The following is a 24872-nucleotide window of genomic DNA, read 5'->3' as shown; positions in this document are numbered from 1 at the left end:
TCTGGCCTTCAGTCGTGAGAAAGCCTTCTCCCACATCCCACACACACACAGGCAGAAAGCATTGACTATACGGACCTCACTGCTAGGACACAAACACACATTTTCAATCACCATTGGGATCAGATCTTTATTCTGTAAACTATTCTCATGATATGGCCATGCCACAAAGTGTAGAGTGAATTGTCAATGGCCAGTACAACCTCTCACAACAGGGTTAAATCAACGCAGTGAGATAAAATCCCATCAAGCCGTGTGCTCTAGCAAATTCTGCATCCAGGCGTATCCTCTGCCACTGTGCACATGCATGTCAGCACATGCCACCACTAATCGGTCACATCAAAGAGTAGTTTCAAGCATCTGCTTGAGTGGTCAAGAACCCGTCTCCCAATGGGACACTTTTTCCACCACTGCCTTCTTTTTGTGAAGAGTTTATGGAGAAATATAGGAATCATTCCCACCAAAAAAGGTTTAAGGTACCACACATACACATTATGATCACATTTGCTTATGGCTCTTGGTCCCATTTCCTACCACTCAAGGACACTCACAACTACACTCTGCCTTGTATGCCGGTCTAACATGTGTTTTTATCTTCCTCAATGCAAGTTTGCATAAAATGGCTTCCACACAGGACCAATTCAGAAACATTACACATGGTAACAGGCCTCAAAATAACTGATCGAAAGATTCCATTGGGCCTCGTTATAAGTTTGGTGGTATCTCGGTAGTAAATTTGCGGTAAATCTGCCAAAATAACACTGTACAGAATTATTGTTACCGCCACTACGTCCGGCATTATTACCAATGGATTACTAATGGATTCCAAGTGGTGGTGGCGGGGTAAGTCCCCACTTTTTTGAAGTCCAGGGGACTCCATGGGGCATTTTGGCAGAATTTCTCCAGCTGTATTTCCTGTGAAATGGGGCGGAAAGTTGGCGTATTTACCTCCAGCTCAGAGTTGAAGGTGAGTCCTCCAACGTTTGGACCAACTCAGAGTTGGGTGGTGCGGTAATGCAGCGTTCTACGGTAATACCGTCACATTTAACCTGCAATACCCAATCTGTAATGAGACCCATGACTTGGCTCAGTGAAATATTTCCTGTTTACTAATGGTATGGTACAATCTGAGGATGCGAGATGGTAACGTCTTTAAATGAACAATGGACAGTCCATGGGCCTCTCTCCCCCTAGCCTCCATCTGGCTCATATCTTGAAAACCTGTCAAGTGTCCAAGGTTGGTTAGTAAGATGCCAACCTATCAAGATCCGTTGTGTCACGCCGCCCTTCCAATCATATGCCAACCAATTCTGTAATGTAGAGATGATGTATTTTTACCTCTATCAATATAGGGGTGGTCTCAGATGGAGCCCTCAGATATGTTTAAACCAATCAAATGTTTAAACCCTACATGATCTATATGTAGCCCTATCCACTAACCAATCCCCGAAAGGTTTTTGTAACTGTGATTATGTTATGGTGTCATTAATGATATGTTTGTAGTACTTAAACGATTGTTTTGCATTAGCTCTCTGAGAGACACAAAATTGTAATGCTTGTATGCGGTCGCTGCTTTATTTGAATGATAATAAACCTGGGTTTTGCCTTGCACTTTGTCTACTTCGTCATTGAGTCTGGTTTGGAATGACTCCAGCTCCTCTGGGATATTTGGGACTTTTTGCTCCACCTTAACAACTTCCTGGCACGGGATAAACTTACATACAGCCTAGAAATAATGCCAGTACAAAGAGATCACAATGATGATTCCTTAAGGGCATAAAGGGAATACTGCATGATGGAACCCTGGTGCGGTGTTCCAGCACAGGCTTTAAGCTCTGTGGGAAAAAAAACCTCCACCCCCACAAGCACTCCTTGTTACTGCACTTGCATGATCCAAATGTCACAAGGCCTTGTAGGACCGTGTATTGTTATTCTTATTCCCTGTCCCCCTCCAGCCCCCTCTTTTGTCTTGTGGCACCTTGAAACACTATTTGCTGTATAGGTGCATTATAAATTCCGAATAAATAAATAAAATACCCTGTCATCAGTAGAAATGGGCAGAATGCAAGAAAAGCAACACCAAGTCTTGTTCACGATTTTTCCTACAGCCAGCACGTGAAGCACAATCAAAATGAGCCTGAAAGAATGTGAATGCTAGTAGGTGGAAAAGTATGGTAAATTAATTTTCCATCACATCTGTTAAATAGGTCAAACAGGGCCATGATGAAATAATAAATCCTTTGTTGCTGCAATCACTTGATAGACCGTTCCCCTTCAAAGACGCTACAACATACCTTAGTACATTGAAGTCCCGGGTTGGATGAGGGGCCATGCTGTTCAGAACATACTGAAAAACCTCTGTCTGCTTGTCCAGGGTCTCCACAACCTTCCACTGCAGGAAGTCCTCGTCCCAAAGGTGACGCTCTCTGAGCACTCGGTTCAGTACAACCAGTGGTGGGGCCTCGACCTCAACAGAGGCCTTCCAGAGCCGCAGTGGGTTCTCATCGCCGACCTACAGCAAGAAGAACATTGTTAGCCATAGTGTTGGGTACACAAACTGCAGACACGCCAAGCTCATAGGCATCCATGATGGAAGCGTCTGCTCCAATTCACTGGGAGCAGACACTTCCAGCAGTCCACACATGGGGCACAGAGGGATCAACTTTCACAAGCAAGCATATGGTCCCTCAGTATTCCTCACACTGTTTCATCATTTTCTCTCAGATCTCTAACATTGTGAAGTCATCAACAAGGTTGAGTACAGTGAGTAACAGGAGAGACTCTGTGAGTCAAGGCTAAGCATACCGATTAATACTCGACCGCCAAAGATGTTTACAAGTTGTTCACTGTGCTTAGTGTTGCCCGGGCATAGGCTATTCCTCATTTCTCACTGTGCTTAGTCATGCCCTGTCACAGCCTCTCCCTTTTGTGTCTCTATGCTCAGCCCTGCCCGTTCACAGACTCTCCTTCCTTGCCCACTTTGCACAGCCATGCCTGTTCACAGCCTCTTCCTCATTGCTCCATATGTTAAGCTATGTGCGGTCCCAGCCTCTTCCTCATAGCTGGCATTGTTCGGAAATGCATCAGGCCATCTTCCTTGCTGCAGTACCTGCTCTTTTTAGGAGTAATGCTTCAGCCTGAATGATAAAGCTACTTCTCTTCATGTAGATGAAAGTTATATTATAAGGTCAGAAGAGCAGGGGTTTTATTTATTTATTTATTTGCATTTTTAAAGCGCTAACACAGCCCGGGGGCATCGAGACGCTGTTACAGAATTTTTTGTTGTTGTCTTAGTTGCATATTTATAACGCGCTTAAATACCCAGAGGTTTCTAAGCACGGACCCTGGGATCGAACCTGTGTTGATTTGTGTCGTCTTGCTTCCAAGGTGAGCACGTTGCCACTGAACTATCCTCATGGGTTTTGGAGGCGGCAACGCTCGGTGACATACTGCCAGTGAAATAGTGAACATACAAGCAGGGGCAAATGTAAGGAAGTGTATCTCACCAGTCCTCAGGTTAGTATGTCACACTGAGAGCCGACCAGCATACAGTGTCATAATTGGGCGATCCACAATTGAGTGGGCTCATGCTACGAGGGGGAGGATGTCCCAGTTGGTCTGGGGAAGTGGAACTTAATCTAGGGCCACATGAACTCTTCCACTGGCCCATGATGATCTGTTCTTGGGACGACTGATCACTGGAATTCAGTAGAAAGTCCAGAAGATACATAGCACTGGTTTCTGTAGACAGTTTTTATATCTGCAGTGGGTATCATTATCGGTAACAAGCAGATATATAACTTTCCACCCCACTCGTTTAGCTCAAATGAAATAATTGTAATGAATTGAAGCATTTCAGGTTGCTGTGCCGCTGTGGAGTGAACTTCCCCCAAGGGGGCTGCTGGGATTACCTTTTTGTAGGTGAGCTCAGCGCTGTCGATGCTGGGGCAGGAGACCCAGCCCTTGAACTTATCCTTGGCTTCCTTCAGCAAGCCTTGGATAAGGCCTTCCAGGTAGGTGTGGTATGTCCCCTCTTCCTCTTCCAGCTGCTTTCCCAACTCCTCCAGCGTCAGGGGGTGGACATCTGCTTCCACATAGGAGTTACGCGACTGGGCTATGATCTCATGCGGCACCTGTTTTAAGGAATTGTGGGCCAGTTAATGAAACAAATCTCTAAATGTGATTAAAATGTAAGAAATACATATATTTAAAAAATATATATTTCAGATGTATACTAATTGACCTTTTCACAATTGATCGCTGGAGAATTGACCTTCTGCACAATTGATCATGAAATGAAGGCCAATTAGGACATATATGTGGTGGGAACCCCCCGCAACCCACCTCTCAATCCAAAAGAAAGTGCAATCCCCTACCCAGTCCCATTATATCATGTATTACCCCAAACCCACCCCACACATATATATATATATATATATAAGTAAAATAAAGATAAAGGTCAATTGTGCAGAAGGTCAATTAGGACCACTATTATTAGGTCAAATGGGACAAAAGGTCAATTGTAAAAGGTCACTTTGGGTAATACCATATATTTCTTCTTCAAAAAGGAGCATATTCCCTTGACTGTGACACAATGTGATACGGTTTTGATCAGTTCCAGATCATATGTTGTGGGGCTGTCCTAGTCCAGCCTGCCCTATATTTTTCCAGTTGTGTGATGGGCAACAGGGTATTAGAGTCTGGGGAGAGGCCCATGCTCTGTCCAGCATTCAATATGATATTATATGATATGGCATTTATAACGTGCCTGCACACAAGTGTTTCTAGGTGCAACAAGACAAGGAGGGGGAAACAGAGGAGGACAAAACCACGATCTTACTAGGTCTTGTGTCATTCAGAAGCACTAGGCCACTATCTCTTATCACTGAGCCTGGGATCTGCAATTAAGATGTCTGGGAGCTTCTTTCCTGCCATCATGACCCAGGCTGTTAGAGAATGTCCACACTTGCTACGAGAATTCTGAAAGCGGTCCAACGGATGAGACCCAGACAGGTGGACGTGCATTTCTGCAAGTTACGATTTCTTGAGGGATATCTGATTTTGGAAGGCAGCATCTTGTTTAAAGGGACCATGCATGTAGAGCAGATCATGCTCCTTTTCTGAGCAGTTGCAGCTTCCCACTGGTACTGGCCAGTGAGATCTGAACACCCATAGCCCGACCGACAGCATGCCTGTACCTTCTTTGAGGTCTGATATCACCATGGGGGGGCCGAAGAAGACGCATATTTTCTAATCTAGACTTTTAAAAATATAAATCACAGGGTGAAAACATCTGCTCCCATCTACATGGCTAATCCGGGAGCACATTGTGAAGCTTCCTGCTTTCTTTCAGCATTAGGGTTGCTTGCAAACATGGGTCGAGCTGGGTTCACCATTTGTCTTCAGGGGAGAGTGTGAGAGCAGAAGAGGCAGACTGCAGACCCATGGGTAGGTGAGGGGATACAAGCGAGGGAACTGGTGAGGTAGGAGAGTGTCGCAAATATGTAAGTGGTCTAGTATAGCGCCCTTCTGTCACTGTTGGTGGTCTTGCTCTGAAAACCAGTGCGAAATGGAAAACCGGTACAGCGAAAAGGAGATGACGGAAGACCAACCACAGACAGAGAATAAACACCATCTGCAACGTCCGACAGTGGGCCAGGCACGGCTTCTGAGTCACTCACCTCAAACAGTTTGCTGCCTTCCGTGATCATATGCGCGAGCCCTTGCGTAGCTGCCAAGTTCTCGTTCAGGTCTTTCTGATCTGGCCTTCCTGTCGCATACTTTTTCTGGATCATCCTATGGGTGAGAGTAAGGTCAGAGGTCAAGGCATTCTCAGAAGGGCCCACAATCACAGGCCGGAAATGGAGGACCCAAAAACTGTAGCTTTCAGAATATGTTCCCAAGAGAATTTGATTTTGTTTAACATTTGCACTGGATTGTCTGCACTCTTGATACAAGAGCCAACCAAATAATTCTAAAAATGCCCACATCTAAATTACCAAACCTGTATTTTGTATCACCTCCATCTGGCTGCAACTCTCCATGGGTTCTGGCAAACACTCTAATGTACATTCCTGGACAGATGAAGTCTATAGACTGCTGCCATCTTTTTTTCAAATATGGCATGCTGATCCCTGTGCTAGGTCACCGACACAGCTAGGCCGGTGTTAACCTCAAAAACAAGACTCAAATAATGCCTAAACGATGGCATAATATAAGCATTTTCAGTAAAATAATATGACGACCATGGGGCTACATCATGAAACTGATAACAGAGATATGATCAATACTTGTTTCTTTTTAAGCTCCCCATTCTCCTGCCTGACTTTACCCCCAGACTATCCTCAACCAGCCTTCGTTCCCATAGCTCTAAAAACGGATAGAGCAAAGATACTTAAACACGACACAAACAAATAATAAACAATCTGGATGATTGGTTTCGCTCTGGAAGCAAGGAGCGATGATGTGCACTGTTGCGCAATACCAGTGCGCCTATCAATGTATTCCCTCCTCACTCAATGGGCTGCTTCTTGCCGGACAGACAGGGTGTTTCTGACCACGCGTAAAGAGTTAGTCTGGCAGGATTCCTTTCGTTTGGTGTAGAATATCACTATTCGGAACAATTAGAAATGGTTTCCTTTCGAATAAAGAGCCTGGTCAAAGATCCCACAGGCATGCCCCTAAGAGCCTGTGAAGAGTCAGAAAAGGAGGCTGTGGCCTTAGAGCCACCAAGTTCGTCTTTCACAAGCCCTCAAGATGCCTTCTATGTGTTGTGTATAGTGAAGAGGACATCACACCCACTACGGATGGCATGTGCTTAGCTGCCGATATGACATTGCAGGCACAAAGAACGACCATCGAAAGACCTCTAGAGGCATCCCAAATACTGCCTAAGGAGAATATGACACCGCAGGCACTCAGACAAACATTTGCAAAACCTTCAGCGTGTTGTCTTTGGCGGATAGGGTATTAGGGAACATTAGAACAACTTTCCCAAAATAGCTACAGGCTTTCTACACGCAGCCATCCGTGGATATTTCATCACAGCCATTGCGAATGACATTCCCAAAACATGTGATCTATATTGGCTGGGACAGCATAGCCACTAAGATGAAGACGCTTCTATGTGCTTTCTGAGGTGGATATGACATCACAGACACTGAGAACAACCTTTTGAAAACCTTTAGAGATGGCCTAAATGTTGCCCTTAGACAGAATATGGCACTACGGTCACTAAGGACAACTTCCCAAAAACCCACTAGCGGCCTTCTCTGTGTGACCCAAGGAGACTATGACAACAGAGCCATCAAGAAGGGAGTGCTTGGATGGTGCCATAGCATGCAGGGTTGGAACCTGGACACAACAGCTGGGTAGCAGCGCGTGCCGAGATGCAGGTGCAGAATAGAAGGGACGGGCAACCTCCCTCGTTTCCATGATCAATTACTCAGTCAATTATACACTTTTCACGTGCACTATTCCTTTGGTGCAGATTTTTCTCAGTAGGGATGAAGAACGAAAATCTACTTTAAAAAAAGAGCAAGGGACTGAGAAGATACAAGAGGAGATCTCGATATCATGTCAATTTGGCCCTATCTTTGCTTTTTTGATTTCTGAGACCTGTTGTCCTGGATTTGCAACGGGAGGAACCAAACAACCAGTACGAAAATGCAAATAACAAAACTACGGCTGATGAATTCTCTCATGACATGGTATGGTGTGAGAGCACTGCCACAGGACAACTTAAAGAACGCCCAGAAAGAGACAGTCGCAAAGCTGAAGACGGCAGAACGTGAAGGTGCTCACCTTGGCGAGTTGTCTTTCTTTAGGAGGTTGAGGTGGAAAAGGGAGGGCGCCAGACAGACGGCGACGTTCATGGGCGTCATCTGGTTCTCTTCCACCGAGGTGACGTCACCCAGGAAGCAGAGCAGAGTCTGCAGGACCTCGCGGTTCTCATCCGACATCAGCATGATCGCGGCCTGCACAGCCTGGAGCCGCTGCTCTTTGGGAACGTCTGGGGACAACAAAACAGCAGCCAGATGACTCATTAGACGGTTCAGACATGGAGGGAAAAGGTTATCAGGACGAAGAGAACTGTGGCCTGTACTGTACACAGCGGGACAGCGCCGCCTGTTAGCATGGCCATGGGCCTTGGGAACCCCAGCTCATCACTATGTGACAAGATTTGGATTTCCCATGCATTTCTCATTTAAAAAACAGTATTCTCTCATTTGAGCTTTTGCCACAAAATATTAACTTGTGGGTTCCTGTTTACATTCTCACAATCAGGCCGGCTGTCTAGTTAGTTTTCAGACAAGCTCTGCATCCTTTGTTTTTCAATATGCAATTGTGAATTTGTTACTTTTCCTTGGAGGAGTTCGCTTCACATTCAGCTGTTGTAAACAATACAGCATTCCTTCCCCCACACACGCTAGGCACCCAGGATTAGGTAACAGTGTCGCGCCATTACGCTTAACAACTACACTGCGCGCTCCATCGTCCAACTACACTGCGCGCTCCATCGTCCAACTACACTGCGCGCGCTCCATCGTCCAACTACACTGCGCGCGCTCCATCGTCCAACTACACTGCGCGCGCTCCATCGTCCAACTACACTGCGCGCTCCATCGTCCAGTCCGCAAAAAGGATCTGTGGCAGCCATGGCTTTAATCTTTTACAAAAGCTGTCCATGGAAAAGTATTCTCCAAACAAAGCCTAACTACAAAAAAAACAACCCTGGGAGCCCCAAGTTGGCAAGTGTGGAATCATTGCACTTGGGGTCTCTCAGCATCTCTAAAGAGCCAAGTGGTGTGATCCTGGGCAAATCATTTATCTTTCAAGGGCCAAGTTGCTTTCGGAGACGGATGTGGGGGTGCGGTAAACAGAGTCAAAATGATCACAACACCAGTATGTAGTGCAACGTAAATAACGGAACGTATCCATTTACGTTTGGAAGGCACTAGAGATTGTAATCAGTACAGTAGTGGCATGATCATGGCATCGAGTGGGCTGGTGTTACACAGGGCAGAGTCCCGGCAGACTCAGAGATAGGGTTCTGAGACAGGGTCCTGCCGGGGCTCCCTCTGGTCCCCTGGCAGCCCCGCCCACAAGAGCCCAAGGCTTTTTTTCTAAAGCCTGAAGCGCTCTCACTAATGTGAGAGCGCTTCAGGCTTTAGAAAAAAAATCCCTTTTCCATAATGGTGGCGACGGCACCAGAGATGCTTGTGTGCTGGCGCCACCATTACAACTGAAAAGGTGAGGTAGCTGGAAACATGCAGCGATATTAGCTAAATAAATACCTGGTGAGTGACAGCACCATCATTAAGGCTGAAAAGGTGAGGCGCTGCCCCCTGCTAGTCACCCCTTTTGTTAATAGATGCACAGATCAGCCGCCTCTCCCCCAGTGGTGCTGATCTCGGTAAAAGGCTGCCTGCCGGGTGGGGAGGGGGGATGGCTGTAAGCCATTAAGCCAGGTTCTGTTAAGAGGGCGCGGCCTAACAGGGAGCAGGTCACACACACCCTTTGGCCACACCCCCTTAATGAGCCCCAGCTCGTTTTCTTTGCCCACTTAAGGCGCTGAGCGTGATTTTAGCAACTATGAATAAACTGATCTGACACAATCACCACGGGATTGCACATTTTGAAAAAAACGGATTATTCTCTGAACGAATGCTGGTGCGGGCTGGATTCTCCCCTCTACCCCCAATTTTTCTTAAATAGAAGAGTATGTTACCAATCATTCTTATATATGGATTTCTTAAATTGATATAAATTACATCAAAACATAAATTGACTCAAAACACTTAACTAAACCCGAATTTTGGAAAAAGTGTGGGAGAAGGGGAAACTCAACAGTGCATACAAGTTTTGATTTTCATTTTAGATTGAAAATGCTCATGGGTGGAAAAGGGCAGGGGGTGCCATGGCAGGGCGGCCCGCCATCAGAACACCTGTGCCCAGCGGCACAGAGGGATCTAAGAAGGACCATGTGCTTCTGGAGGCTGGAAGACCGACTCAAGCAGGGTAGTGAACCATTGGCTGCCCTAGAAGGCAGCTGAGCAGGAGGATGCCCTAGAGGGCAGCTGAGCAGGAAGATGCCCTGGAGGCAGCTGAGCAGGAGGATGCCCTAGGAGGCAGCTGAGCAGGAGGATGCCCTGGAGGCAGCTGAGCAGGAGGATGCCCTGGAGGCAGCTGAGCAGGAGGATGCCCTAGGAGGCAGCTGAGCAGGAGGATGCCCTAGGAGGCAGCTGAGCAGGAGGATGCCCTAGAGGGCAGCTGAGCAGGAAGATGCCCTGGAGGCAGCTGAGCAGGAGGATGCCCTAGGAGGCAGCTGAGCAGGAGGATGCCCTGGAGGCAGCTGAGCAGGAGGATGCCCTAGAGGGCAGCTGAGCAAGAGGATGCCATGGGGATGCGGAACAGTGATGTCGATGTCAAGGGGCAACCAGCACACTATACCTAGGCCAAAATGGCCATTTTTTGACAGACGATGACATTGGTACATAGTGAAATGCTTTGTGTTTATTTGAGCGCCAGCCACCAGAGCATCATCACCAGCTGTGGGCAAACTATGCCCTAAATCTACTGAAAGATTGAGAGATTGCCCATTGTGCACTCCTGGGCAATGGGAGCGATGCCCACAGGCACAGTGATGTACAGAGCACATGAGACCAGTATCCTTATCCATCCAAGTAGCATTCGGGCATGACCGATTTATTTGTGGAACTTTAAACCTGCAAGTCCTCGTGCAGCTCACACTGGGCGATCTGGGGCGAATGTCACAGAAATTCAGGTTCTTGAGTCACAGAAATTTCCATTTTTCTTAAAAAAATACCCCTGTAAATATGGCCAGACCTAAGTGGACATTAAGCAGCTTTGACACAGTGGCTTTGTTTGCGACAGATTCTAAAGACTCTGCGTTCAAGTACTGCATCACGATTTGGGAATGAAATCTACATTGTTTGCAAAATTACATTCCCCAAGTACAAAAACAACATTTGGGTGTACGATCAGTAATTCACATAATATCCATGGGTACAGTGACAGGGAAAGGAGCACCATAGGCTAATTGGACGAGCGCTTGTCTGGAAAATAATAAAACCTATACTTCAAATTCCTAGCTCTGCCTCAGCTGGTTTTGGTAATCTTACACCTATCTTGTGCTATTCAAAGAGATTTGCCACCTTGAATGTCCGACCCAATTGCACATCCTCTGCACAGCTCCTAATTCATAAGGGTCCCCCAACTTTGCTTTCTTGTTTGCATATTACACAAGGACAGAACCCATCGCATACTTACGCAGTTAGGAACAGAGCACCCTTAAAACAGTCACCATACATTACACGTTTGAATGTTTTCTGGTGGTAAATCTGCTGGAATACCGCCAAATGAAATTACTGTTACTGCCACTTGGTCCCATGGATTTACCGCCGGATTACAAATGGTGGTAGGCAGTGTTAGTGCCCAATAATTGGAGTACCTATGATTTTTGGCAGAATTAGCACCAGTGGAATTACAGCCGCCGGTAATTCTGCTGATTTTGCAGAGATTTGGCTGTAGGGTGGAGGATCTACCTCCAGCTTTTTGCGGGAGGTTTCTCCTCCACCTTACCTCCAAACTCATAGTTGGGTGGTGCGGTAATGCGGCAGTAACGTAATTACCGTCGCATTTTTAGCAAATCGCACAACTTGCAATGAGGCGATCTCGACTCACATAGCCAAATCCAATTTGTTTTCAGAATTCCTATCAATGTCAAGTAACATTTGAATATTTGTTTATGGCGAATGATTTTAGAGTGTGCTGGTTCATTTAACACCTTATTCCCACAATAATGAGTGTCAGGGCTTCTAGGCTCCTAGTGACTGAGTAAGCCTGTTTTTAGTTTATGTACTCAATTTTATTACCTGGTTGTATTGCATTATTGATACATTTTACTGAACGTTTAAAACAAATTAACATGCTTTTGTAGCATGCTTTTTATGCCTATTCAACTGTTTTGCCGTAATACTGATTTATGCTGATTCTTTTATGGAATGTACATTCTGAAAAAAGATTTACTACTGCTAACAAATGTACAAATAATATCCATTAAAAAGTACCGTTACACTCTCATTGTCAATATCCTAAAACACTGAATGGAATTTACTATTTGATGGGTTGATGAGGCCAACCCTAGTCTGAAAGTACCCACACACTCCCTGTTCCCTCCCTGTTCCCTCCCCTCGCCACCATGTTAACACTTACACTGGTAGATGTGGAGGAACGTCTCCCCTAGTTTACTGGTGAGGAGAGGTTCTGGGAGGTCCCGGAAAAACTGCTTCACCATATCTGCCACATCATAGGCAGACTGGTCTTCATAGTTGACACTTTCCGGGGAGCTCTCGTTCATCTGCCGCAATGCCTGAATCCGGGATTTGACTCCAGACTTTCGGAACAGCCCAACCTGAAAGAGTCACAACACCAGCCATGAGAAAAAATAGCTTAATTCCATGCTTGACTCAGGAGAGGGTGTGTAGCTCAAGCATAAACATTTTTTCAATATTTTTTTAAAATTCGAAATAGTCTTAACATCATTAAATGCAACACTGCCAGAAGGAAACATCAGAGTACAGACTATATGAGATAACATATTGCAAAACTGTTGACCCATACTGCCATCATTATACCATTCCACCATGCACACGTGCAAAGCACCTCGTTTTCATGGTAACCAGTGAGTTCACCGCTGGAAAAAAACATTGAGGGTGAAACAATATTTATTTTAAGTCACTATCCAACACTATTGCCAAATATTCTAGGACTGGAGTTTGTTTATATAATTGCACCAGTCCTAAAACATCTTTGGGAAGAGTGTTTAGTGGGTTAAAAAAAGACGGTAAAAAATATTGTTTCCCCCGCGATGTTTATTTCCAATGACGAAATCACATAGAACCGTAGTATTGCCTCTCTAGCTCCGATGCGGTTTGCACCAGACACACATTATCAAGGACGACCATGCAGTGAATTGTGGGTGACAATCACTGTGCACCTCTTTAATTCGCTACTAAAACACTGCAATCTTCTTGACTGCAGATGCTGGCCTCTGGGACACAGAGGTGATGGTCGAAGTGCCCAAAACGAATGAGTGGAGCTATGTTCCCTGCTGACCTGTCCCCGCTCCCCACAAATCCCATCGCCACAAGCCCTCCACCTCCACGTGCAACCCAACCCCCAAACAAACACACCTGCTGTTTAAGGGAATGTTCAGTGAAGTGGACCGAAGTGCAAGTTTCAACTTCTTCCAACCCTTTTATTTTAAAACTAAACCATTCCGGAATGGTTTCTTTTTTTTTTTCTTTAAGTATAGGAGCAGTCCAACTTTTTTAAAGAAAGTAGGGGAGCAGCGCTCCCGCCCACTTCGACCACTGCAGGCAGGGCCCGCCAAGGGAGAAGACAGTTCAGTAGTTCTGGAAGAGTGCCCTGTACATTCGCCTGCGCTGCGGCGCTGCCCTTTTGCAGTAGTTCCCATCAGTCGAATCCCCGGGAGGTGAATTCCTGAGCAGCGTCGACATCGCTCACTTCCTAAATAAGACTCTGCCTGCACGCCTGGGATAGTGCACTGGGAGCTTTGCTCCTTAGGTTCTCAGCAAAGAAAAGTCCAGAATGTCACAAGAGCAGGAGAGAATGCCCACATGTAACTCCTGGCAGAGGTCAAACGGACAGGCTGTAAAAGAGCTGTTCACTTATATCGAAAAGTTTGGAGCGTATTTCAGGGTCACCTTCACATCCTAATCCGTGTCCAATCTAAACACTTTAAGCGAAGGCACTTCACTCGATTCCCTTTCAGAGTTGGTTATTAGGTGGCACTGAAGCACCACCCATACCATAGGCCAACAAGTCCTGTTCATCTGCAAGCATTGAAACAGCCAAGCGTTTTGGCTTGTGTATTGGTATTAGATGGGCATTTGCCAGGCACTGCTATTACATGGCCCGATATTCACACTATTTTTCTCCTCCTACCATTAATGGCCAGATAGGACTGTTGCGGCAGTTCCTAGCAAATGCTTATGCCATGCCCACACAAAGCCAAAACGGTTGGCATTGCCAATGCTTATTTTTCAGTACAGTTGGTGTCGGTTTTGCAGTTATTAGAGGAAGGTGAGGTCTTTGTTCGACTGTTTTTTTGTAAGTTTGGTGCGTGATGGTGCACCCACCTTTGAACCTTTGTCCTTCCTTTTCACTTTTTTTTCCCATTGTGCTCTTACTACCCGACTGTTGCCTATGGGTTTTTTTCAGTTTTCGCTTTAGAGCCAACTTCAAGCTGAAACGATTGCATGGGGAGTACAGATTGGAGGGAAAGGGGAAGCAAGAAGGGACACACAGCCTATGGCTGCTGTTTGGTCATTTACCCACCCGTTGACTGCCCATGGCCATGTTAATCACCATGCCCCTACCCACTCAAAACACACCCTCCTGGGATGCCTTTGAACTAGATCTACCATGCAGTAACATTGCACTTTGTGCCTGCCAGAGTTCTTTCTAAGCTGTATTCTGTGATCATATGGCTCTCTGTATCTGAGCTCCCAGTGGAATGGAAAGGCTTGAAGCAAGAATGACTTCAGCCACTTGATGTATAAGCAAGATGTGTGTCCACACAGCTACGTCCGTACACTGGAGCCCTTTCAAATAGTAAGGAATACATTTTTCAGCCGTTGCCATTTTATGGCTAGCTAGTACAGTTATGGCAGTGCCTGGCAACATTCTATTCAATGCCTACACAAAAGCTAAAACGCTTGGTTTTGACAATGCTGTTTTTAATATGTATACTGAAACTTTTCCCTGCCGCAACCCGCCCCACAATGTATTTTTTAAGCACGAAAAATAGTATGCTGTATATTTCATGATGTATTTTGACTCCAATTCATTGCCTATCAAAAACGACAATGGATGCATTCTAGTTGATACTTGTAATGCCATTGTGTTTCTTTCTTTGTACTCACTTTACATCTCTCGAGCAAGCTACATGAAACCGACCAGGCTGGACAGAGCTGCACAAGCAGCGGATGTGAACTTGCTCCATAAAGGAGAACTCTTGGGAACCATTAGTTGGGATTGAAATGCTAACACCATTGACTCCATGCTTTGTGTCACCTGACCTGAAAGGTATGGTTAGAGCCTTTCTCACGTAATGAGAACATTGCACCTGGCAACGGACACTCATTCCAGGATATGAGCAATCACCACTGCATTACTAGATTACAAAGGATCAAACCAAAGAAGCGGGCCTCCATTTTGTGGATTTAGTTCAAATATGAACGTCCATCCAGGATCCATACTACCAAAATTTTGCACTGAAGGAAGTGCACATTTGCACGGTATTAGCACTACAGCAAAGTTTGCCCTAGTGCAAAAAATATCGGGCCGTGTTATTAAACCGTATGGACCGTGACAAGTGTATATTTGCATGGTATTAGCACCAGGGCAAAGTTTGAGCTTAAGCAAAAACCTATTCTTTTAATGCATTTTTACGGCAGGGCAAAGTTGGCCCTAGTGCTAGGGCAAAACCAGACACTTTCAATGCCTGTTGTACACTTTCAATGCATTTTTTAGACCGGGCAAAGTTTGCCCTAGTGCTAGCAGATAAAAGATACATTTTCGATGCATTTTTGCACCATGGCAAAGTTTGTCCTGGTGCTAATACCATTGCATATTAGCTCTGGGGCAAACTTTGCCCTGGTGTACACATGCATTGAACGTGCCTCTTTTTGCACTAGGGCAATTTTAGTCATAGTGTTAATACCATGCAAAATTGCACTTGCTGTGGTGCAAAGGTTTACAAATGTGTCCCAATGCTTTTTTACAATAGGGCAAACTTTGCCCTAGAGCTAATAACATACAAGATTGCACTTGAACTGGTGCAAAGATTCAGTAATTCGGCCCATGGTATCCATTAATTGCAGACAATAAATAAGTTACAGTCCATTGCAACAAAGGTTAATGGCAATACCATCAACATTAAAGAGTGTGAGTTGTCCGTAGACCAACACCCATGGGAGATTGTCTTTGGCACAAAGCAGAGTGGACTTCACTCCCCTAGCTGGGCAAACACAAAACTAAAACATAATCTAAAGAAAGAACCCTGCGCTATCTAAAGAAAGAACCCTGCGCTATCTAAAAAAAGAACCCTGCGCGTGAAAATTATCTCACAAGTGCCGAGTGAGGCCTCTCTCTCTAGGACCTACCCTGCACATGAGGAACATGGAAAAGTTCGACTAACTGGTGCATCCTGTATATCCTGTGCTCTTTATGACATGGGTAACAGTGTATTCCCAGAAAGTGCTGCCTGCAATTCCCCTAATAACATGTTGCAACAAGGTTCTGGTTTTTATTAAGGGAAGTGGGACAAACCCCATGACAGGAGGGGGGGGGTGCTAATGTGGAACAGTCTGAGACAAAGAGTTGGAGAACACCGCAGTGTTAAGCGCTGCACGCAGGCGCTTTAGTCAAAGTTCCGCACCCTCCACCCCAGAACCCGTAGCACAATCTCTCAATCCTTATTTTGTTTGCAACCTTCTGTTTGGCCTCTCGAGACTTCCAGATCTTCCACCCAAAAGTCCCACCTTCCTGAACTCCCTATGTACTCAAAGCACTCCCAATTGGCTAGAATACTAACTGCGGGCTACACCACACAATATCTACCAGCCAGGTGTGTTATCAGGACAATTGCTAGAGCGTGGCAGAACTGGAGCTTAATGGATTGATTAGGGCTCTGCAAGGTTCAACCCTCAGGGAGGTGCCCAGAGTACCCAGAGAAGCATTCTGGGTTCAACCTCAAACAGAGAGAGTACAATGTGCCCTGCCCCCCTTCCAATCCAACTGTGGCAAGCACTAAACATAACTAATGGTTTCAAGGGGAAAGCCCCCCAAACAACCAGCTGCTGTGAAGGAAAGCTCTCAAAACGTGGTTGTTCACCTAAAACCATGTCTACGCCCTCCTCTCTCGCACCCCCCTTGTTCCCATGTAACCATGCATAACCTGTACCCTAAATTTTGCAAGCATTCTACTGTACGTGTGTGTAATGTATGCCTGTAACAGCTCCTGAATGCCACAGGATTTGGTGCGCTTTATAAATGAATACAATAAATAAAAAGTATGGTCCAGGGAACCAACCAGCAATAAAGCAACTCTGCCCCCCCCCCTCTCCCACACCTCTGCGGATGCTCTGGAGGGTGAAATGAGAAGACCAAGATCCCGCTGTAGGATCTGCCGAGGTAAGCCCTTCACAGCAGAGCATATGCCCTCCGCTTCAGTTTCTGGAGACTGGGCTACATTTGGGAACCTGTGTTGATTCCATCGCCTAATTGTGTGCTGTGTTTGACACATTGCAAGTCATACTCTGCCAATCAAATTAAACTCCCCAACAGGATGCTGTCTTTTACTTCCTGTCTTTCCTGCAGGCATGACAGCTTCCAAGAAATGATTGGCTCGCTTGATCACCTGTCAGCAGTGGGCCATGATAGGTGCAGGCAGGGCATGTACCCATGTAGAGTACAAAGTGAGTGCCGTCGGTGCTTACCTGATCGAGACAGTTGTTGCGCAGGAAGCGTAAAGCTTGCTGTATGCTCTGAGGAAGGGGTTGTCCGGTCCTCTGGACATGAACTATCAAGGGGACCCCAAACACGTTCTTGTCTTTGTAGTCCGGCACTTTCATCCTCTTCATGAACTTAGGGACGGACCTGGAATGCATGAACTCATGGTTAGTGGTGAGACGCACACAACACTGTGGGCCTGACTTACAAAAACATTTTACAATGGCTCGATCCCACTGAAAAACGTTTAGTAAGTCAGGCCCTATGTTTCAAAGCCACTGGCAACGAGCAGCGCTGGAGGTGAAGGACCCTGCTTTCAGCCCACTCACTCCCCATGGCCGCTTCCCACCAGCGAGTCATGTGCGCGTGCAGTGTGAAGATTCAGCTCTGTGGTGCCAGATACATCCATTGGGAGGCAGTGCCCATAACTGAGAGATCAATGCTATGTACCTTTGGGTGCAAGGGATCCCAATCAAACGTTATTGATGCTTTTCAATTGTTGAGATGCACACGCCCTGCACGCATACATCCACAGACCATGCACAGAACGCGCAGTGGCGGCGTGGGCTCCCACAAGCTGATCAGCAATTGCTCCTCACGCCCCTGGATTAGAAGCATCCCAGGAAGGCAATACAAAGCAGAGCCCATGCTCAGTAATTCCTTGCCACCTGCAGTGAGCATGCCAAGAACAATTTGCCAATGTATGTCAGATAGCAATAGGGTTTGTGTTAATGTGAGTACCTGCTCATTGGGGGCTCTATGGAAGACACCCGAATACTCAATATAATAAAGGCTTTGAAAGTCACCTCCGAGTTCTTTGATATGATGTCGCGGGGCCCCCTTGTTGACTTTCATTTGCCTTCTGTCTACTGATTGGGCGATTTTTATATTGTGTCAAATTATGATCATTAACCATGCCGTGCTTTTAACTTTATGTAACAGCTATATATGCATCGCCATCTCAATCGTACCTGCTAGGCAGACTAGAGGCCACATTATGCAGAGCGGTTTGTAAAAGGCACAGGTAGCAGAGCGCTGTAGCCAGTGATCCTTGGACACTCCTCAGGCAATAGACACATATATTGACTGAATGAAATAAAATACACTTATCACTGCTACTCATAAAATGCCCATTCTGGGGACAGTTTTGGTCCCCCGGAATGTGGGCTTCAATTGGTTTGAATGCAATCCTGGCTGTATTTTTAACTGCCCTGGCACTGCCCCATCCTCCATTTATGCTGCTGGTGGTACAGTACCCAAGTCTGGGGTTCTGCTTTGGAGGAAATTAATTTGATTTGCGTTTTGACAGGTTTTAATGGAATGTGCCCAGCTTGCAGTCGTACGTTTGAAAAAAAAGAGAGAACCCTTATTTTCGAACCCCATCGTTTTTTAATGTGCACATTCTGTCTGACTTGATGGGGGTGCTACGCCTCCCCCCAACCCCCAGCAAACACCTGTTGGTCTATACTTCTTTCTATCCTTATGTTATATGTTAATTCTCCTTTCCAAATTTCAAGTTTGTTACCAATGGCCATTTTTCACTTTTAAGGAAGCTTTGCTAATTTCCCGTTTTATATGTCTGCATATTTACTTATCGTAATCCCCCACTTTAATGTTTGGTCATAACAGCATAAACGACCAATTTATGTTGCATTGTGTAATGACATGCTACATGATGCTGGTCTGTGAAGCATGTCACAGTCCCCAAATTATTAAATAATACATGTTCAGGAAAAAGGGCCACATCGCCCAATATTAGAGAAGGGACCCCCTCTTGTAATCTGTCACTGTTGGGCACTGCTGCCACAGAGGTAGTATATACCAGCGACACATTATGCAATGGGGCCAGGGGCGTTTTGTGTGAAAGTCAACATACCCACATCATGGATGAACACGCAGTACAATCTTCGTGGACCATGCCAGAAAAGCGCGCTGAGACAGGATTCATGCCCAGTAGCCATGATTCAGGGCATTTGATACAAGGAATTGAAGGGCAGAATGAACAACTAGACATTAATCCAGTCATGCTTATCACGTGGGTGCTTCCAAGTGGCTCCTGCTTACCACGTCCAGCCATGCTTGTTTGACATCGAGTACTTCTCCATGATGGCCGTCAGGCGAAGCAGCGAGAACTTCTGGAGCAGGTTCAGCTGGCCCGCGGATTGGCTGCTGATTTGCAGAGATGCCACCGAACGACTCAGTCGATGGGAAACATGGAAACTATGCCACCGTAACCGCCTTCAAGGAAAGACACAAATTAGTGGGCACATTTCTAGAAACAAATGGACTAGTGTCACTTTTAATCTCCACCGTACACATGCAATTGCATTTCTAGAAACATAATTAAATAATGAATTCATTAGCTAGCACTGTTAATGACTATTATGTTACTGCACCCCATTTGAGAATCAATAAAACCTCTGTCTTCCCCTGATTATCTCTTTGCTTTCTAGCCATCAAAATCTCACGAAATTATATCAAAACTTGATGTATTAGCTCTTTATGGAGTGGCCTAAAAATGATCATTTATTTAAAAGTTTATAGAAACTCTGAACGATTTCATCAGTAATTAAAATTGCTTCGATGACTTTGGGTTACCACGAGCATGCCGAAAACATGTGTTTAAATCTTCAATATAAAACCTGCTCGACGTCAGCCATGGTTTCTTTCGACACTAAAATAAATTATTTACTAAAATATACAAACTCAATCACGTATGAAAGGGGTTTGGTTTGAACACATCACCAAAGATGTGCTGGCTCTCTTTTCCAAGATTACCCTTTAGAATGCGGTGGGTTTCACACATAATGCATCTTTAAGGGCATAGGTGAGCCCTTGACCTTCATTATGCAAGTTAATTTCATGTGCTCATGTGGCACAAGTTTAATGTAGTAATATACAAAATTAAATAGCCATGGGAAGATTCATTTCAATTCACCCCGTTTGAGATAAAATCAGAAGGGGTGTAGTCTTGGTGACACTCGAGTGTTCAGCATGACTCGTCCACAAAACACAGCTTATGATAAGAAACAGTCTACATAGTTAATGACAAACTGTTCAACCCCTTACTTTTTAAAATGAAAACAAAAAAAGACCTCATGAAGAATACATGACACTAACCTGTTTGGCCTTGTCAAGGAAGCACCAACACCAGAGTCCCTTCTCTCTCTTACCCCACCTCCGTCTAATTCCTCTATCGATGTCCCATCTCTGTCCATGTCGCTTGGTGTTGTCCGACCATCAGACACAGAGTTCCCTTCAAAATCCAAGGTGATATGATGGGATGACTGAAATGGCAGAGGTCCCGATTCCTCCGCTAAGGACTCATCATCCTGAAGCTCGGGCAGCACGTTCTTCGACCAGTGATCTACCACTTGCTGAAGTCCGTTGACATGCTGCAAAATGTCATCTAAATGTGGAAAGAGGTCATCTTTCTCCATGTCCATGAGGTCTCCCGTGCTGGCGTACAAGTGGGACCCTGGCACATTGTCGTACACACTGACCCTACTCCCACGCGGGCAGAAGGACGTGGCCAGCCGAGGTTCCTTTGGATTGCTGCATGGCTTCCGGCTCAGTGAGCTTTTGCCAGTCTGCCAGTTTGTAGTGCTAGTGGTGTCTGTTGGAGAAAGGCTTTCAATGGACAATGCCTTTGGAAAGGTTCCAGGTTTGTGGTCTTTGGGGATATAAACAACAAGATTTTCTTGGGAATGAAACTCGTTTTTACGGTTTTGGTCCACCACACGACGCTGCTCTGCTGCTTTGAGGACATCCAGGTCTTCCAGATACATGCCGCCCCTCTTGCTTGCGCCATGACTATTGCTTTCTGTGGAACACGGGGTGCTCACTGCACTGCTGCTGTTTTCAGACTGGCTGCTGTCACTACTGGACTTAGCAGAAAATGAGAGTTCCCGTCTAGCTGTGCCTGACGACATACTTGCCAAGTCACCATTTCCTATCTGTACACAGTGCAAAGACTTTATTGCTTCTGATTCCTGCTGGAGCATTGGTCCACCGATTACTAAATCCCTTGTCCTTCCCGACTCCTTCACTTTTCCAGGAGTACCTCTAGCCCGTAGAGTATCCATGCGCTTAAAAATGTTTTTTGCCTTCATTCTAGATGGCTTTTCATTCCTTGTATTAAATGAGCACTCCATGGCATCCCTTCGGTAATGTGGGAATGTGTCACTGAGGGACATGGAGTCAGGCAAGATGGCGCTTTCTGCCCAGGTCCGACCCGAGCAGTCATACATGTCTCTACTGATGCTATTAATGCCAGACTGGCTCCTAGTATCACTCCCCCCACTGCTCTCACTGTGAAGAGAAGAGACCTCAGGCTCGCTCAGGTCAGTGAGCACACTCTCACTGCTGGTCGTATTTTTCATTCTCACGTCCCCCACAGAGCCCTGTCTGTCTGATCGGCCAAGAAAGCCGTCAATGTCGTCCACCCGGGACCACCGTCGACTTGTCCTCTGGAACGTCCATTTGTCACTGATGGCGCAGTGGCTCTCTTCATCGGAATCTTCACCCTGAAAAACATTGAATTTTATTACATGGAATGACAAAAGTTGCTTTTTTATTCAATTATTTGTAGAATATTTGATGAAACAAGAAGACATTCTGTAGATTAAACACCTCCCTCCTAAGATACCTACTGCTTGAACACATCACCTCAAATTTAGAAAGGATGGGAAGGTTTAACTCTTCTGGAACTATCTCTCACCCCATGATTCTCCCCATCCTTGAATTCTGACAACTTCATCATGCACTATGAGACCACATCTGCAATTTAGCAGGTTCCAAGTTAAATAAACAAATAAATACCATTAAACTGCATTATTAAAGGGAAAAAGGCCAAGTAACTGCACAGTACATTACAATCCAGGGGCTAGCAAATGAAGCAATGTCCATCCCAAAAATAAGTACATGGGACTTGGCTTTGTGGTGTAGAGTGAACTATTTCAGTTGCCCTGATTTCTTAAATACTCAATATGACGCTAAATTACAGATAACAGCCAGACTTCCTTTAGCCACATGGCCCTAGTCATTGCAACAGTCTACACCCCTGCAGCCATTTTATGGGAGAAAAATCTTTACAAATGTAACTTTTTAAGTCTTGAATGTGTCTATCAAATTTAGGTGAACCATGGCGTGATCAACTCTTCATACAGTATGGAAACTGGATTCATTTATGAATAGTCGGGGGCTTACAAAAAGGGAAATATTGAACATCTGGTCAATTTGTATGTCAAAGTGGTGAAAATATGTCTGTATCTTGAATAGAGGGTAAAGCTGTCATTGGGTTTTCATCCCTTTTTTAAGAAAATTGAATAATGTTTTACACATGAAATTTCCGATTCTAAATTAAACCAATTACATTTTTTATGTGGGTCATAGACTCATACTTTACGAAAAATGTCTTTTGAAATAAACATTAAGGGGTGTACTGTGATATTCATGTTCAGTCCCTTCAGAAAACAATAGTGTGTAGAGAAAGTCCTTGTCACATTAGAAGAACAAAATCTTGTAAAGGCATGTTGGTACATGTGCATAATTCAGGCCAAGCACTGATCAGGAGGCCTGGTGTGATAGGGGACATTTAGGGATGATTAAGCCTGTGGCTATCTCAGAGGGATTGTCCCCGCTGTCCCCCGAGTAACAGCACAACCCTAGAGCCTCCAGGAACACCCAAGTACAATCCTGGCAGCTTGCCTTATCTGCCCGCACACATTCCTGATTGTGAAAAAAGGCTGGATGCCATCATGAGACCAATCAGATTCAACACTAGGTGTCAAAACTTAGCATCAAAGAATGTAATCACTTTAAGCCTAACCCAACCTCTTCCAGGTTCAAAACCCATCTCTTTTATCAGAGTTCACTAATCCTCTCACTTTCTTTACCCTTTGTTCCTTCTCCCCAGAACTTAAGCTGCCAAAAATAACATCTATATTAGATGCGCCTAATTTCCATGTTCAACATTTTGCCATTTGTCATTTTTGGCTACAATTTTGTATTGTTTCCGTATACCGTCACAGTTTTTGGTGAGTAATCAGACTCCCAAATACAGCTGATCTCCCTTTAAAGCTTAAATTGACAGGTGTAAATCAGCTGGCCGCATTACAAGCAACCACAGTCGCGTGCAGCCTCTCTCTAACATTCCATTGCATTAATTTAGCAGGGCAGAGTGGCCCAAGCTGACAATGAAGCACCCACTGCCGGCCGCTGGCAGAATGCCAGTGAGTACATGGTGGCTATCATCACTTACACTGTCCTTCCGATACCTCTAGGTTAGATTGTGTCGACTGATGGCCAGCAGTCTGTTTGGGGTGCCCCAGCAGAATCCTTCACTAAAATGCTTACACTTAGCATGGCCACTTTAAAATATGCCCTCCTCAACACCACAGCGAAAACCTTATATTCAAAAATGGCCTCCGCCATGCTGCAACCAAACAGCGAATAACACAATAAGTGGAACTATTCAGAAAACTAACTTGCAGCAGAAGAGGCTACCCATTTCGAGAGGACTGATGGAAACAAACAGGCAACATATTTTTAGTAAAACCAGCTACACCTCTGTGAACATCATTCAACTTCACAACACAACAGAGTCATTGTCTGATGCTTTATCAATGCCAACTGGAATTATCACAAGCAGGGCAAATTCCTGGTTCTCTAGCTAAGCATGGGCAGAGCAGCTATTCTTGCACACAATTCTTGAAGTAGGACAGGCCATCTGCGGCACAGTGACGTCCACACGGTCATGCGCATGCCAAGCCTAGGAGAGGAAACGAGACCCGCAGCCAGATGAAACAAAATGTACGGAAAGCCAATGTTATCCCTAGCAACTAGAAGTAGCCATTGATGTGAGCTGCTGGTGGCTTTCTGAAAGAGAGAACTCAAAAATAAGGTGGCCCCATTGAGTACAGGGACTGCGCTGTACGATTGGACGACCACCCAAAAAAATGCTTCTGTAGAGGTGATCCACGTGCCCATCGATTCAAGGAGAGATCATCTTCCCCTGCCTGAAAAGAATATCCCATTGTCATTGCTTAAATGATCTTACAACCTTACAAAGATGGGGTTAATCGGGAATTGAATTCTGGGACACTTCCCTCTGCATTCTTCCAAAGATAGCCCGCTTCCTGCACTAGAAGCTCATACTGTGTGTACTTATCTGTCCCACTACAAGCTTTCCTGGCATGCAACAGAACCCCCAATGCACATTAGTTGGGCGTAAGCATCGATTTACTGTTCGGTTTTCTTTAAATGTTTGACCTAATATTATTCAGAATGTTCTGTTTTTAAGTGCCGATTGC

At 45.3% G+C, this 24872-nt stretch overlaps 1 protein-coding gene across 3 annotated transcripts in view; it reads right to left on the bottom strand.

Annotated features, from left to right (window-relative positions):
• Positions 1 to 24872, bottom strand: part of STARD13 (StAR related lipid transfer domain containing 13) — a 634151-nt gene that overhangs the window by 6684 nt on the left and 602595 nt on the right. For all 3 annotated transcript variants that reach the window (XM_069640770.1, XM_069640769.1, XM_069640771.1), the window contains exons 5-12: positions 20680 to 22085; positions 19624 to 19797; positions 17547 to 17706; positions 12235 to 12433; positions 7801 to 8008; positions 5679 to 5793; positions 3909 to 4130; positions 2292 to 2509 (exon numbers count right to left, since the gene is read on the bottom strand). In XM_069640770.1, coding sequence (XP_069496871.1) covers positions 2292 to 2509; positions 3909 to 4130; positions 5679 to 5793; positions 7801 to 8008; positions 12235 to 12433; positions 17547 to 17706; positions 19624 to 19797; positions 20680 to 22085 — 2702 coding nt within the window. The remainder of the gene's footprint in view (positions 1 to 2291; positions 2510 to 3908; positions 4131 to 5678; positions 5794 to 7800; positions 8009 to 12234; positions 12434 to 17546; positions 17707 to 19623; positions 19798 to 20679; positions 22086 to 24872) is intronic.

Source organism: Ambystoma mexicanum, chromosome 7q, assembly GCF_040938575.1.
Source record: "Ambystoma mexicanum isolate Mex_15411 chromosome 7q, UKY_AmexF1_1, whole genome shotgun sequence".
NCBI classification, from domain to species: domain Eukaryota; kingdom Metazoa; phylum Chordata; class Amphibia; order Caudata; family Ambystomatidae; genus Ambystoma; species Ambystoma mexicanum.
Note: the sequence above shows the minus strand (reverse complement) of the source record. Positions and strands in the feature narration are given on the sequence as shown.